Source organism: Stegodyphus dumicola, chromosome 7 (genome assembly GCF_044657685.1).
Source record: "Stegodyphus dumicola isolate Sdum_Otavi_A_Nest chromosome 7, ASM4465768v1".
NCBI lineage: Eukaryota > Metazoa > Arthropoda > Arachnida > Araneae > Eresidae > Stegodyphus > Stegodyphus dumicola.
In genome coordinates this window covers 79,259,754-79,277,612 of record NC_140774.1, presented here as the reverse complement: position 1 = coordinate 79,277,612, position 17,859 = coordinate 79,259,754, and the positions used below count along the sequence as shown (strand labels likewise).

The 17,859-nt window shown below is 31.2% G+C and overlaps 1 protein-coding gene across 1 annotated transcript in view; it reads left to right on the top strand.

Moving 5' to 3' along the window:
* The window catches only part of Dysb (dystrobrevin binding protein dysbindin), a 46,251-nt gene that overhangs the window by 13,649 nt on the left and 14,743 nt on the right, over positions 1-17,859 (top strand). The window contains exons 5-7 of the mRNA XM_035355204.2: positions 1,156-1,288; positions 15,092-15,247; positions 16,378-16,527. Of these exons, the coding sequence (XP_035211095.1) occupies positions 1,156-1,288; positions 15,092-15,247; positions 16,378-16,527 (439 nt within the window). The remainder of the gene's footprint in view (positions 1-1,155; positions 1,289-15,091; positions 15,248-16,377; positions 16,528-17,859) is intronic.

Genomic DNA, 17,859 nt, shown 5'->3' with positions numbered 1-17,859 from the left:
CAATGTTGATATTGCTCGCTTTGAAATTCTTGAGTTTGTTAATCAAAAATTCGTTAAAGATTAACAAAATATGAAATCGATAATAAAGCAAATTCCAGATTTCAAATTTGGGCTTGCACATGCTCATGTTCGCAGTAGGAATACGTCATTCAAAATTCGATGGCGCTATGTACCGTTGTTTTATCACAATGCGAGAAATATACATATATTTATGCAGATTTTTTTATTATTTAATTTCTTCAAATATAATGCAGGACTCTAATATTTGGTGGCAACAGTTTGAAAAGTGAAACGGACATTTATAGTGAACCAACGCAAAATCGCAAAACGGAAACGTTAGTCCTTCAGTGATAAAGCCACTTTGGACTAAAAGGGCACATATTGTTAGATACCAAAAGTGCACTTACAGCTCTTCTGAGTTATTAAAATTTATTATTTAAAAAAATATTTCCCGGAAAGTTTTAGACTGTAGTCCTTTGCTTAAGGCAGTGCCACACAGAAATTCTTTCCAATGGATTCCAGCCCACTGTGGATTTATGGGAAATGAAAAAGCTGATACTTTGGCTAAGAAAGGAACTTTGATAATGCAACGCATTAATTGACTGCTTTCTTTTCATATGACTAAGTTGTATGTTAACCTAACTGTTAAGAAAATTCTCAAGCTGGATATGATTTATAACATGCTATGGATTAAGAGTTGGAGGATTCTGGGGGGAGGGAAAAAACAACTTTCTTTCTCTATTTTCCAAGAAAGACAGCGGTAGCTCTATTTAGATGTCTGACTGGACATAATTGTTTGTGAGATCACCTGTACAGAATTGGAGTGGTGGATTCTCAAAATTGTATTTTGTGTGACTCAAATCAGCCTATGATTTTTGAACATTTAAATAATTGTATTACACTTTCTCGGTATGATGACATTGTTAAAAAGTAATAGAGAGCTCTTAAACTAATGGCTTAAGCACTAATGTTTGGTATTTGTAAAATAAATAAATAAAATTCATAATGTTCCATAAATATATTTTCATCAATATAGATCTAGTTGGATACAAATTCCATTTAGAGTTAATTATATATGTTCTATATATAATTAAGTAATTTTTTTTTTTAAAGAATAAAAATTTTTATCTTTTATTTATTTTCTTTTTAATACAGGAAGTGGATGCCATTATAGGAAAACTTCATTCATACTGTTTTGAACATCTGTCTGTTATTCGACAATTAAACACCCAACTTGCATCTCTTCCTCAATTACAGACAAGTATATTGGATCTAATGAGTAAAATAGGTGATTTAAATATAAAGTTTCTTACTGTTATGGAATCTTATTTTCCATTTAGTTAAAATGCAGGTATAATTTGCTTTTTCACGGTATAAATGTATGTCTTTTTATATTGGCGCCTCATAAAAGACTTAATAATTAAAAACTGTTATTGATCTATCAATTTTTTATGAAGTATTATTATATGTGTTATAGATTATGAATCATAACTCAGTTTTGAATGTACTAGTGGCCTTCATTTAAAAGTAAAACTATAGTGTTTGAACAAGGCCTGCAGCTTAATAATTATGCAGAAAATTAACTATAAAATGTGAAGACAGAAAACTGATTAAATTAATACAGGACATGTGTTTTAACAGTAAAGGTAACGTGAAAATGGATTAAATTAACTCTTCACGGATGACACTGTTATCTCATGCTTTGTCGCTGTGAGTGCCAAGCTTCTGCGATGTCTCCACAGGATTTCAGGTGCTCATTTGCTAAGCCTAATTTTGCCAAAATATCCATTAAAAATACACTTTTATTCCATTTAACTCAATTTTTTCAATAGTACAGAAAATGCATTTACCTTTATACTTGGTGAATTATAGAATTAAATACACATAACTTTTGCAGTTGTAATCATATATATAAACAATGAAAGAGGAATTTTAAAACAAACTTTCAGTATTTGTTAAACTACAATTAAAATATTTAATATAAAGCAACAACCTGTACAAGCACATCTACACATACATATATACGTTAACAATGAAATTTAAAGTGTTTTTCTATGTGATATATTCTGAAGCATGGGTTCATGCAGAATCTTGCATTATATTCTTTGCACAAGTAAGCTGTTTTTTTCTGAAACTTGCTTTCTGTTCATAGTTTGAGAGTAAAAAGTTTATCTTCTTCTCATTTTCTCTTTCTTCTTATTAAGAATTAGAGTTTGGAAATGTCTTTCTGAAAAGTGAAATGGCATCGGTGCAGCTAATGCCCGAAATTGACATTCTCTTGTCTCAGTAATTTGGTCGATTACTTTTAATTGAAACTGATGTAATGGTCTTTTTGTACCATATTTACATCGTATTAAACATGAGCATTACAGATCGTAGTATCAAGGAGCCCCAAAATTAATTTCTTATACTATTTGAAAGACTTTCTTTAAAATGGAGAGTAAGTAGTGACTGCATCATTAATATCCAGTCCTTCCATATTTTTGTTGTGCAGCAATATACAGTTTGGTTTCTTAATACTTCCTCCCATTTTGTAATTTTATTTACTGCTAAAGCCCTGACATTATTGCTACGCTGATCTTCTTGTAGTAAAGCGGTGTAGTGAGCTTCCTTCGCTCTCATTTTGACAGTTTAAAAAAAAAAAAAAAATTATATTCACACAACAGAAAAAGTACCTTACTCTACATATGAAAAGAAGAAACTTACTAAAAACTGCACTAATGTGAGATGCTTCCTTAGAAAAACCACTCGAAAGAAAGACAAACAAAAATGCACTTGCATACCCAAGGTGCTTGTTTTGCATTACTGAACCCCGCTATCTACCCTTCAGAATCAAATGAAACAGTCCAAGGTTAAGGTTTAGGCATCATATTCCCATTTGCCTTGGTACCATGGGCATAGGGCACCATCTATTAGAATTAAATATACGAGGGCAATCCCAGAAAAAGGTCTCCTATATTTTGGGGACATAGAGAAAGTTTTAATATGGTTGTTGGCATCACTGTTGTGAATGGTGCCTTCTCCGCTACCACATAAGCATGCATTCGCTCGGATGCTCAGTCTTGGCTTGGCAGTCATTCGAAGTGGAGCTCCTGATAAATGTTACCGCCAAGTGCAAAATGCGCGCGGTTATTCGCTTTTTGAATGCAAAAGCCATTAAACCGGTTGAAATTCACCGCCTATTAATGGAAGTGTATGGACAGTCGTGCATGGATGTCAAAAACGTTCGCAAGTGGTGTAGAGAGTTTACAGCCGGTCGTACTGAAATTCATGACGAAGAAAGGAAAGGGAGGCCATCAATTGCCAAAGAGACAATCGCGAAAGTTGAGGAACTCATGCATAAAGATCGAAGGATCACTCTGGATGCTCTCTGCATTTTGGTTCCTGAGGTTTCCAGAAGCACCATCCACAGGATTTTAATGGCAAAGTTGCAATATCGGAATGTGTGTGCAAGATGGATGCTGCGTATGCTGACAGAAGACCACAAACGGCAACGGGTTGATTCTTCCCGCAAATTTCTTCACCACTATGGAGATGAAAAGGACAACTTCTTGGACTCGATTGTATAGGGTTACGAAACCTGGGCATTCCACTTTACACTTGTGACAAAACAACAGTCACGCGAGTGGCGGCATCCCTCTTCGCCCAAGCCACAAAAATTCAAGCAAACACAATCTGACGGTAAAGTCATAACAACTGTGTTTTGGGACAGGAATGGGGTACTATTGGTTGACTTTCTGCCTGCTGGGACAACAGTCAATGCTGACATGTACTGTGAAACACTGAAGAAACTTCAAAGGTCAATTCAGAACCTGAAAATAGGGATGTTGAGCAAGGGTGTAAGCATTCTCCACGACAACGCCCGTCCACACGTCGCCCGTCAAACCGTCTATCTTCTGCAAAATTTTGGTTGGAACGTCATCACACACCCACCCTACAGTCCGGACTTGGCACCCAGCGATTTCCACCTGTTCCTTAACATGACAATTGGAACATTTGTCTGGATGGCGGTTCTGCTGCGATGATGAGGTGAAAGATGAGGTTCAACGCTTCCTGAAGGGCATGGCAGCAAGCTGGTATGACATGGGCATTGTAAAACTGCCACAGCGTTTACAAAAATGCATCGACTGAAATGGCGATTATGTTGAAAAATAAAGCATTTTTCAATCTTTAAAGTGATGTAGCAATTATAGAAAATAAACGTTTTTTTTGTATATCTAAAAATATAGGAGACCTTTTTTTGGGGGGATTGCCCTCGTATTTACATTTCTTTCCATGTGATTGTCATGTATACATTACAGTCATAGTTAGACATTAATCATCTGAGATGCACACTTCACACCCATTGTAGATGAACTGCATACTGCCAGGTCATACACGACACACCCGTATGGAAAGGGTTAACATGTGGCCATTGGAAAGGCTTGAGGGATTGATTTGTCCCTATTTTCCATGTGCTTTATTCTGAACATCATTTTAGGAAATGACACATTAAATTCAGATGTTTATTGCTCTTTAATTTATTTAAGTTCAAAAACAGAAATTGGATATGTTCCATGCTTTACAATCAGATGTTTCTCTTTTTCTTGCCCCCCTCGTATTGTGCTTTCAGAGTTTGTTCTTCAGAATCTTTGCCTTCTCATAAACTTAGTTATTTAAAATTGAATGCCACTGACACAGGATTTTTTTCCCACTGATAAAAAACTTTTAAAAATGTTCCTTTCTGCTAACAAAGAAAACATTGTACTATTAGAAATAGCATTAATAATCTTGTTTTCATTATATTTCATCCTTCCTTCAGTTACAAAATTGCTCAGGTTCTTCAGAGATTCAACATTGAGGTCATTTTCTCACATATCAGTAAACTTCATTATTTGTTGTTTCAAGATTGCATCTGTGATTTTAATTCTTAGGTAATTTGTGACACATCCAGCCATTGTGAATTTTCATACATTGGCTAAACTAGAAGAGCGTTAAAATTTTGCATCAAAGAATCCAAATGATATGTTGAAAAAAGAGAAATAAATCTTCAGTGGAGAATATGAATTCGACGTTTCATCGTAATTTCAACTTGACTCTCCAAAAGTTGTAAAGCTTCTTGGGTTGGTAAATTGTATTGTGTTTACATTCAAAAACATTTATCTCTGTTAATGGCATTAATATCAATTAAATTCTTCCTGATACTTTTAGACTTCTAATATCTTAACATTTTCCCCATTATATTACTATTTTCCTCAACAGATAGCAGAACGTTTTCATTTTTATGTGTACTTTTGCTATAAAATGGTTATTTTTCTCTCATATTGGGCAAAAAAAATATTTTTGCAGTTGAAGAAGAGGGACCTGTATCTGCTATCAAAATTGCTAGTTTTATTGAAGTTCTGGACCTTTTCTGCCAAATTTAAAATAATGATCAGCTTCTCCTTTTTGTACATAAGATTTGCATTCCTTGATGCAAAATTTTAATGCTCTTTAAGTTTGGCTGACACATGACAAACCACACCAATAGGATATGCTCTAAATTCCCTTGGATATAAAATCAAAGATGGTGTTTGTTACTTTCATTTCTTAAAAATTCTTTGGATAATATTTAGTAATTGATGCTTTTTCTTATTGAGATATCTCTACAATATATGTTATTTGATTGATACACACTGCTTGTACTAGACTTGTGCTTTCAGATTAGGTTTGTGCTGAGTAGAAGTGATGTAGAAGTTTTTGTTATGGTGAGAAATTTTCAGTGGGAAATTTCAAAGAGCTTAACTGAATAACTGTCCAAAGCAGGTGCAAAAGAATGTTAAGCTGCCTTAAAAAATAGTATATTCGATCATAAAGCAGTTATTAACGGACATGACTAAATTAATATACTCAAGGGAAAATGTTTTGCAATTTTGACACAAGTTTAATTATAAAACATTAGATTTTATTGTACATTTTTCTTTTATATTTCTCAATTTAATAATGGAAAGATTTTATTAATGGTTATATTTTATAATATTTGAAATGAATTACTACTATTTTTTAATATAATAATCTACTTGCCATTCCTTTTAATTGCATTTTTAATGATTTTTAAGCATTTTAATGCAAGGTAGAGTTAAAAATTATGATACAGCCTTTATATTTTTATTTGTATGAAATATTATATGATAAATATTTAATTTAATATTTTTGATTATTTATTATATACTTCTAATAATTCTTATATATTTTTCAATGGATTGGGGGGGTCTTTTAATTCCCAAAATTTAAGTTTTCATAAATGAGGATAAGTGTAAACATAATTTAATCAAAAATCCATGGGTTTACCCTATCTTAGAAGAGAAAATATAATGGAAAAATGAAATTGAAATCAAGGGTATTGAAGAAAATTGATGATAGTAACCTTAATACCCTTAATAGATAAGAAGGTTAACTTCAGCAGATTTAAAGACTTACTTAACTTTTATATGTTTTAAGATATGATTTGGCACATTTTTAAGAACATTATTTGATAACTGATTAAAAGTTCTCAGACTAAATGAAAAAAAGCCTCCATTAACCTACTGTGGGTAAATGGTGATATATTTAGGCTGAAAGACCAGTGAAAAATTACAGAAAATATATGAACATTTATGGATATTTTACTACAACTAATGAATATTATTCAGTTTTCTTTTATTGTCTTTATACTTACTTTTATATATCATACTTTTATATACTTTTATACATTTATATTCTTACTTTTATATAAATATTTTCTTGATGAAAAATCAATGGTGAATTGTCATTAGTTAATATTTTAAAGATAAATTGACCTTTTCTATTAAAGAAAATACTTTTTGTGTTATTAAGTGATATGACTTCTTTACAGTATAGTAACATTTAGCAAACTGTAAAGCATTCAATGTCAGTAATAGTTTGAATTATGATGAATAAAGGTGTAGGAAGGTTCATATGTTACAGAACGAACTTTGAGACAACAGCATTATATCATTTTTAAATACATGACTTTTGCTTCAAATATGAGGTATCATTCTGAGGAAAAGTTTTTTCAAGCATAATAATAATGCATAAAGTCACAAAGCAAAAAGCATTTTAAATTTTTCAGCTAAAAGTAATATAAAAAAATTGTAGCCCAGGAAATAATCAGAAAATTTGTGGTCATTTGTGAAAGAAAATTGATGTTGTAGAGAATAACCAGTGGAGTGGAGCTTATTTAAAATTTTATTCAAAAATGGCACTGTAATTAAATACTAAAAAATTACAAAGCCTTAACCCTTTTGCGGCACGGTGTGCCCGGTCTGGGCACATCTAAAAATTTTCTTCTGTATGCACAGAAAAATTGAATGAAAAAGGATTTATAGGTTACTCTGAACCTTCTTTATTTATAGTAGATGGCAGCTCAACACAAACCAGTCCATATATTTTAGCCGTGTTTAGTTTTTTAAGACCATCATTTTTCAAAGAAATTTTCCGGATTTTTTTAGGGTATAAAAGGAATTGTTTCAAAAGAAATTTCTATATCATTTTTTTGGCTGTATGCCAATCTCCTTATTCTATATTAATTTTAAATTTTTAAATCTTGAAATCTTTACTGTTCTTGAAATCTTGCTTAAAATCGAACAGCGAACCTCGGGTATTCCCAGAGCGTACTCACCGAGACTCTAGGATAACTGAGAGACTGTATTCTTTGTTTCTCCGCATATCATCGGTCAGTTCATTGGCAACAGAAAGGTGGGTCCACATCTGTGTTTTATTTTCCATTTTTCTCTTTCTTTTCTCTCTCTCTCTCTCGTTTTTTTTGGGGGGGGGGAGGGGACATTTGTTTATTAACTAACAAATTGTTGGGGTGATTTTTCTGAAGGTCAAGGGTAATTTTATCAGTTAGCTGTTTGGTTTGACACTAGAGCAGTCCTCTTTTTCTCTTTTGCTTTCGTTCAAAGTTTTGCTAGCACTACATTTAATAGTTTTAAGTTGTAGATGTTTATTTAATTTAATTTTATAGTTTATAATTTCTAATTGTAGATATAATATAAGTTAATTTTTTTTTCAGATTTTAAATTATTTTCAAACGGATTGGAGAGGGCTGACCATTTCTGAAGCACTGAAAGTGCTACACGAATTGCTTTGAAATAAAGAATCTGATACGGATCCCGGTACATGTTAAAAACATCGCAAAGTACCACCATGAAAAAAATAGACTGAAATCTAAATATGAAATGTAACTAATGTAAATAAACATATACCCAAGTTTTCATATGAATGTAATCATCATATAACCAAAAAAGAGCTTTTTAAGGGGAAGTGAAGTAGCAGGTCTCCCCGGAGCACACACTGGGGAATGCTAAATTTGCTGCGGTATTCAGAATCTAGTGTTTTTTATTCGCAGGCAAAATCTCTTACTCTTTTATGCGCTTCCCAGCAATGCTCGTTTCAGCACTCTTTTTGAAGTTCTGTTCAATCAGTGTGCCTGTTTCAGGCGCACCCACAGAATTAAAATGATAAGTGCTTATAGCACGTTGGGCTGGTATTTCACAGAATTAAAATGTTAAATGATAAGTGCTTCACAAAATTTTACTTGTGTACTCCTCTAGGTCTATACTGCCTTCCACTTTTTTTTACGACTTTAAAAGGTAGCGTGCCGGAAAGGGTTAATTGAATAGATGTGTAAATGTGTCAAATCAAAGAAGAGCAATAAAACATTTTCATATTAAATGTTAAATTATTGTCATTTGTTTTCCATTAAAGTCATAACACTTGGATTTTTTTTTTTTTTTTTTTTTTTTTTATGCATTTCCTCACTACCGAACATCTTCAGCTTGTTTGGCTTCTTCTTCTTCTTCTTTTTTTTTTTTTTTTAGTCCAAAGGGATTTGAATCCTGAAGGACTATTAGTTTCGTTTTGGCATTTTGCGTCGGACTCATAAATGTCGGTTCACTTTTCAAACTGTTGCCACAAAATGTTAGAGTCCTGCATTATATTTGAAGAAATTAAATAATGAAAAATCTGCATAAATGTATGTATATTTCTCGTATTGTGATAAAACAACGGTACCTAGAGTCATCGAATTTTGAATAACGTAATCCTCCAACGAATATGAGCATGTGGAAGACCAAATTTGAAATTTGAAATTTGTTTTATGATCGATTTCCTATTTTTTAAAACTTTGACGAATTTTTGATTAACAAACTCAAGGATTTCAAAGCAAGCAATGGCAACGTTGTGCAGAAAAAACATTTTTATCTCCAGCGCGTGAGTCTCTGTATCGGAAATTCTAAAGATATGCTCGTTTTAAAACTATTTTGCGATATTGCTGTTGCACTGGATCTTATGGTTTAAGTGCGAGGAACATGATATTTAATAAAGAAAGGTAACACACAAAATGTTAAAAAACGCCCCTTTGGACGTAATTTAAAATCTGAAACATTTCAGATTTTTTTTTTGCAATGATTAACCTTTATAACCATCACCCATGTAACCATGTTTTTCATTTGATTATAGTTTATTTATTACAGTGAAATTCACTATTTATTTGTGATTTGGAATATTTTGCAGTAAATCATTCTTATCATTTCATTAATTCTAATAATATGCTTTCATTAATACTAATACTTGGATACTAAGTGTTGTATCTAATCTATCAAGTACTTTGGGTATAGCAAAATGGTGCAATAAGTGCAAAAGAGGCTATGCTATTCTACATTACTATTTATTTATAATGTAAGCTCATGTTCCATTGCGTGCATTTTAAAGGGAAAACACTTCATAATACACTAAATGTTATTTTTAATTTAATGCCTGTAGTTTAGTTTTACATGATTCTTCTCAAATGCAGTGTTTATTACTGTTATTTTTAATTTTAGTTTTGCATACTTTATTTAGTCATTTTATAAGGTATTTCTTCCACTTCGTTAGCATACCTTCGTGGTGTAACGGTAGCACACTGGGCCGGTATTCCAGAGGTCCGTGGTTCGATTCCCGGCGAAGGCAGTTGCATATTTTCCATCTTTTCTGCTTCCAATTAACCTAATGACTACAATTTAAAATGCAATAAACTACCTTTTTCCTACGTTTATTTTTATTTCATGTTTCTTCTTTTTTAAAGAGGATTTTGGGAATGGAAGTACAATAGAAAACAAAGAAAAAATATACTAACAGTAAACCAGACAAAAAAGTTTTGGTAAGAAGCATCTAGGTTTAAGCATTAAGTGTGGGGGAAGAAATAAGTCAAAATATGATAATATTTTGCTAGCAATGCATGGATAGAGCTCTAACAGCAATGAATGCAAGAAAAGCACTTAATTTTCAATGTATTGAAATATTCGTACTTAGTAAGCTCATTCTAATAATTTTGAAATTTATTCGGTACTTACGTATTATCGCAACCAGGTTGGCGCGATTTGGAAGTTTGAGTAAAAAAGTATGAATAGAAAGAAAATGTACATTTATTAATTTTTAATACAGTTTTTTATATTATTTTGTTTTAAAATATCAAATAGCAATTAAACCCTTCCGGTTTCGAATTTGAATAAGTTGCAGAATTATTTTTTTGGTGGAAATCTTTTGGCTATTGCTTTTAGCACTGATTGAAAACCGTCTTCGCCATTAACAGCTTGAGCTTGGCGCCATATAAATTCGATAAGGTATGAGTCAAGATGATGACGGGCTGTTCCTCTCTGTTTTTTGTTGCGCCATTTGGCTGAGCCCCACATGCACTCTACATGTTGTGTGTGAACGCCCGTGTTGGGATCCACAAAGTTATATTTGTGATTAACAGTTCCATGCAGAAATCCAGCGTTTTCAAACTCACTTGTATTATATCCTTTCCAGCAATCCGAATAAATGATGCTTCCTTCCTTGATATTTTCGCAAATTTTTCCCATGAGGGTAATGACGCTTCTGTTAGGTACAGTAACCAAAAAAGTCTCTTTCTTTTCTCGGCAAATTCCGCTGAAAACCCATTGCTGTGGTAGTACACGCCCAGTGTTATTTTTTCTTTTTACAAATAAATTCTTTTTACAAAACTACGTATAACACGTAGGGTTGCCGTAAGTAGGGTTGCCAAATTTGGCGATTTATGCAAATTTTGGCCTGGTTGCGTTAATACGTAAGTACCATTTATTCTTTTGAATCTAATAATTTGTCCTGTGTCTGTGTACTCATTACTTATTCTGGATACTTTTTACCACAAAACTTTGCTAAATCAGCCTAAGAATCAATTCTGTTTATCATATTAAACAGAAATGTGAAATTTGCAGAAATAGTCATGTTAAATGAAACTAAATAAGAAAGGAATTGAGACAATTCTGTAACCATATATAATTGATCATCAAACTTTCCAGAATAAAGGAATTCAGATAGATATTTGTTTCAAAATATTTAAAGCAAAAAATTTTTCTCTCTGTCTCTCTTTAGTTTTTTTAAAGCTTTAAAGAATTTTCAGTGTATAAATTTCATAAAAAATATATAAGTATTTTATAATTAATGAATGAAAAAGTAGAGAATGAATCTTGTTATTAGTATCAGACTAAAGGTTGTAAATTAAAATGTTCCTCAGTGCCATGCTGGAAATGTTTGGTGCAAAATGTATAATTGTATAATATGTATAATAAAGTGTATAATTTAAAGAGATTCTGTTTTATGTATATGCTCATTTTTCTACAATTTTCTATTTAACATATTATTTAATAAATATTGGCTTAATTTGCAATCTGATATATTTATAGGCATATTTTATTCAATTAGCTAATGATATACTATGTTCAACTAGGTTAAATATCTTCTGCAGTTCAAAACCTATATTTTTAGCTGGCACTCAAAAAATTTTTCCACAATTCAAATGTTTTACTTTTTCATCATGGTGGCGCATTCCTAAATTTCAAATTTTATTTTTGTGAATATATATTTCTGATATTCAAATTGCTTTTTTGAGGCTTTTAATGCAACAGTTTAGGCTAGGTTCTTTCTTATAACAAATCATTGTCTTCCTGTAGAGAGATGATGTTTAAGAAAAAAAATTGGCAATATTCATGTTAAACATGAAGGATTTTAATTATGCAGGTTTTATGAATTCCAAGGACAATTTTTGTTTTAATTTATTGTACATCTCGGCCTATAAGACACACTGGTGCATAAGATGCACTGTGATTCTTCAGGTTAAAATTTACAAAAAGTATGTGGATCGGACGGAAAAGGATCAAAATACCTATTTTAATGATAACACTTTATACAATGAAAATGGAACTGTTGCATTAAAAGATTACCAAATAGTGTATAAGTATTTATTTTTGTGGAATCCCCATAATTTGTTATCACTGCTGCTAAAATCATATATGCAGTTGTTTTCATTTTGTTGTCACTGTCATTAGATTTGTCACTTTTCTCATATACAGTGTCATCTTCACTTCCATATAGCACACTGCTAATTTCTTACATTTTAAAAGACTTCTCACTTTATGATAATCTCACTTTCTGTCAGAACTTTTCCACCCGCTCACAAACACTAGAAATTGATTGCAATTTCATTCTTCCCATAGGTTTGACATCATGTGTTGGCACCTCAATCCATTTTATCCATTCTTCATACATAAATCCCTTGAATGGTTTATTGACTGAAATGTCCAGAGGCTGCATTTGAGAAGTCAATCCACCAGTAATCACAGCAAAATATATTTTCAGTTTAGTAGCAAGGATTTTTGCTGACTCCATAATATGGGCCGTAAACTGATCGCATTCTAATAAAGATGATTTCTTGTGAAGTCCACAAGGACTCTATACAACACCACAGCTTCATATCCTCTCCATCCATCCATCTTTTGGGATAAACATGAATATTAATTCTGCATGGAATTCTACATGTAGGCAGCATTTTTCAATTAAAGATTAACAAAGGATAAAATTTTAAATCATCAGCACAGTATGCAAGTACAGCAGTGTAGCAAGTCTTCTAATTATCAGAAGTCTTTATTATTACTGTTTTAGCACCTTTACCATCTGTTGTTCTATTTAATGGCATGCCAAACATGTAGGGTGCCTCCTCCATGTTTTTTGTTAGTCCTCTCTCAAAACATCTTTTTACTCATTTTTACTCAAGTTGATAAGATATTTGTGGAATTCTGTAATCATTTTTTCACATTTAAGTGGCAGATTTTGTGCTGTTGTGGTTCTGTTACACGTGCACAGACCATTTTATTCATGAATCTCTCACAGCATGACATTATTCAAGGCTGTTCCTGGGAGGGGGTGCAACACATAAAATTACACAGGTAGCAAAAATCAAGGGCAGCCAGACTCTCGCCTAAATATGCCTAAATATTTTTAGTTCATTAAATTAATTGTAAGTATTTGCCATATGTAAGTACTTTTCATACAGTTTGTCATATGTAAAGTGAGTATGAAATAAAAGTTTTATTAATCATTGAGCATTTTTTTAAAAAATTTGGAGGCAGCAATCTTAGGAAAGTACACGGGCAGCCAATGGCCTAGGAGCAGCCCTGACATCATCCCAGAAAAATTGGCAATAGACATATCTAACACTAATTTTCTCGTGCCAGTTAAAGTCATTTTTGTTGAAACAGTAATCCTCTTCTGCCTGTGATTTATTATCCATTCCTAACATGTTCCTCAATCTTTGACTGTTTAAGAGCACATGAAAATAAAGTTCTTTTACTTATATATGCTTTCACTAAATCCATCTTCTGCGTCCTCTGTTTTAGTTGAAGGTAGGACAAAACATCTTTCAGCTGCTCCGTTTCTATGCCCTGAAGTATAATTTATGACCTTCAAGTTTAAATGCTATACTGTATAACAATATTCTCTCTTTAGATCCCCTGATTGTACCCTAATTTTAACTTTTTATGCAACACTTAGTTTTTCCACGTAAAAGAAGATGTGAGAAAGAAAGAGAATTTCCTAGATAGGAAGGAACATATTATGTATTGAATGACTGGATGACACTCTCATACTACTAAAGTTTGACTGCCTGTAGATTCCGAGTTTATCGCAAGAGATATTCTGATTCCAATGGACCAATCACTGAGATGCTTTCATTTTGAGCTAGTAGAAACTGCCCAACCTGAAGAGCTCTTTTATTTTGAGTGCTGAATATGGTGTAAACAAACAAATGCAGATATGGCAGGTCCTATTGTTACTTGCATTTTAAAAGGTAATAATAAATATAATATTGTTTTAAAATGTAAGGTGATCTAAAGTACCCAGATAGTCCAGAAAAGTGAAAAAGTTAGATGGCTTTAAAAGTGAAATTGCTTCCATGCAGCTGGTTGTGGTTTTAATCCCTTTTGTTACAGGTGTGTGGCATGATTTGATTGAGAAGTAGTGCTATATATTTTTATTAATTTACATTTAATGCACATTACTAAACCAGAACTTTTTATAGTTCTGCATTGCTTCTAAATAAGTGATACAAAAGTTATTTTTGAAGCTGTTTTCAGCATCATAGCCACCAAGATGGATAAACATGTCAGATGAAGCCAAACTACATTATCTATATAGTAAACATATGTATACACTCCATTGTGTATATATGTGATATATATGGGAACTTATTTAAGAACTTCTGTCAAGGAAATATTAAAACTTGTTTTTTCTGGCTCAAAATGGTGTTATTATTGACATTTGCAATAAAGGCAGCTATTTTCTGTGCCTGATGAAGGAAAAAAAAATATTCAATAGTATATTTTTCTGTGAATCAGCTTTTGTCTCAGAGGATGAAGTTATACCCTTGGCCCAAAAGCTGCAAATTGATTTTAGGGTACTTTTTGGAGTAAAAAAAGTATATCTTATGTTCCAGAAAATACAGTAGTTTTCTTTATTAAAGAAATCTCTGAAGCTAAGAAATAGTGTAAACAGATCCATATCTGTAAGAATTAAGTGCATATTTAGCTAATTTTGCATATGAAAATTAATGAAAGGCATTGCATAAAAGTTGATCAGAATAAATGCTTTCTGTTACATTCTTTAAATAAAGTGTTCATGTTTATCTGCAGTTATTATATATAATTGTAAAACTTTATGTGAAGTAATTACCTCATGTAAAAATTAAATAAATAATAAATAGATTATGTAATTATATTTATTATTTTTCTATCAGGTGAGTTAGAAGGTATATTTGAAGAAGTCGAAGATGCTCTCATGAATTTAGAAGATGTTATAGAAACACAAGAACTTCAAGAAAGACAACTTGATCATAGATTTCAGCTTGCAATGTATAAAGAGAAAAAATTAGCTGATTTTGAAGATATGAAAGGTTAATTTTCTGAAATTTGTTTTTTAATTTACTTTTAATTATAATTTTTCTAAATAGCCAGAAAATATAAAGTATGTTTTTTTCCCATAAGTATTTTTATGTTGAGTATAGTTTTAGCTCTTGCAACAGTGTACCTGAAAAATAGGCCTTCTATATTTTTGTCTTCTTTACTATGTCAGTGATTTGAAATAAATTTTCTTTTATGGAGATAGAAATTGAATATTTGTATAAAAGTTTTTCTTCCTGCACTTCATGATAATGCGTATCAGCTACCTCACTGGGGGGGATGAGTGAACTCATTGGGCACTTTACAGGCAATGCACCAGTGATTTATCTAGAAAGAGATGAGAGATGATTCTGTAAATGTTACTTTATCCAGTATTTGAATCCAAGTAGGTCAAGGCGGAAATTAGAATTGTTAACTGAATAAGCAGCTTTTAGAATTTATAATATATTAGTTGAATGTCAGAAAAAGGATGCTTATTAAAGCTTATTAAACAAAGCTTATTATACATGTACAAAGTTTATTAAAACTTATTTCATATTGCATAGCACTGTATAATTACATATTAAGAGGTTTCTCAAACTGTAATTACCATAACCCAGGGATTCTTATCAAAGTGTTTAGAATTTTCATATCTTAGAATAGTGGTTTTTGAGCCTCAAATGGGGTACAAAATGTTTTATAACTCTGCTTTTGGGAATATGCAGTGAAAGCTTAAAACTGGCAAGTTGGCAATGGTATTAATTCCTGAAAATTTAGTTATTTATCACTACAGTTCCTTTTTTCACCTGTTTGATCTTTATCCTAAATCTAAAGCAAACCCTTTCTCATGGAAAATTACCCACAACAATATGTTTATAGTCAGACATTTATTAAATTAATTTTCATTTTTATGTTTATTGATACACATAATTTATGAATATAAAGTTTAACTTTTCTTTGCATGCATAAAAGCCAGCAGTTTAAAATTTAACAATATAATTGCTATGTATATATAAAACAAAAGGCTTCCTTTCTTCTTTTTTTTTTTTTTAATTTATTTTAAGAAACAATAGGGAATATTGTTTGAAATCTTTCAAGGCTCTTTTTTCAAGCCATATTTTAATAATTTCTCTTATTTCAACAGTTAAACTGGGTGAAGAACATGCTCACAGAGTTTTTGAATATGAGAAAAAGCAGGAGGCAGTTTTAAGAGAAAGACAGAACACTTTCCAAGAAGCATTTGAAGAAGAATTGCAACAGTACAAAACTCATGGTATTAAAGAGTTGAGAAAAAGTGAGTATTGTATTTTCTAAATAAAGTACAATTTTATTTAACATTATGATTCTATTTATGTGTAAAAGATGTAGATTTAATAACTTAATTTTTTAATTTACTGGGATTTAAGAATATTCAAAAGTTAATCTAAAAAGAAAGTAGAAAAAAAAAAAAAAAAAAAAAAAAAAAAAAAAAAAAACATTTTTATGCTTTTTCTGCATTCTATTTTCTTCTGTTAATCAAAATAGAAATCAATTTTTGTGCTCTTTTATTTCTTATAAAATAATAATTTTATAAGAATATATATATCTTCATAGAAAGAATTTTGTTTATAAATTTTTCAAAGCATTATTAAAATTGGTTTAATTAGATGGTTCTACTGTTTTATATCACTTTTTAAACTTCCTTTTGTTCAATTTTACCCCAAAGGGGCAATTTGCCCAGAGGGACTATTAATTTTGTTTGCACATTTTGTATTGATTTGCTTTAAATGGCGAATCACTTTTTAAATTGTTGCCACCAAATATTAGAGCCCTGTATTATATTTAAAGAAATTAAATAATGAAGAATCTGCATAAATGTATGTATGTTTCTCGCATTGTGATAAAATGATGGTACCTAGAGCCATCAAATTTTTAATAACAAATACGGGCCTGAATATAAGCATCAGGAAGCCTAAATTTGGAATTTGTTTTATTATCTATTTCATATTTTGTAAAGCATTTATGAGTTTATGATTAAGAAACTCAACGATTCCAAAGCAAGCAATGGCAACACCGTATGGGGAAAAAAATTATCTCCAGCTCGCGAGACTGTGTATCAGAAATTCTAAAGATATGCTCTTTTAACTGTTGAGTTGAATTTTGTGGTTTAAATGGGAAGAACATCATATTTAATAAATAAAAGTAACACACAAAACGCTATGTAAACACCCTTTCGTGCATAATATAAAATCTGAAAGCTTTCTTTTTTTTTTTGTGCAAAGTTTTTTTTTTTTTTTTTTTCAAATGATAACAACTTGGTTATAGAAGGGAAAAAGTGAATAGCAAATTAAGTGACTGTAAGTGCAGAAGTAGAAACTCCTAATTCTCTTTTCTAATTTCTAGGTATCCTTTTGAATCTTTTGTTAATAGTATAACCTGTCCACAAACATAAATGTTTAATTATTTATTTATTTATTCATTTTTTATTTTTTCATGAATAGAAATAATTGTTTTGTGACAACAACTTTTACAATTCTTGTTTCTTGATCAGATTCTTCTTCTGCAATTGCAGCTGTTCATTGCATTTATAGCATCTTTACCAATTTTATGTTTTACTTCTTTCTCTGCAAAAAGCACAATAATAGTC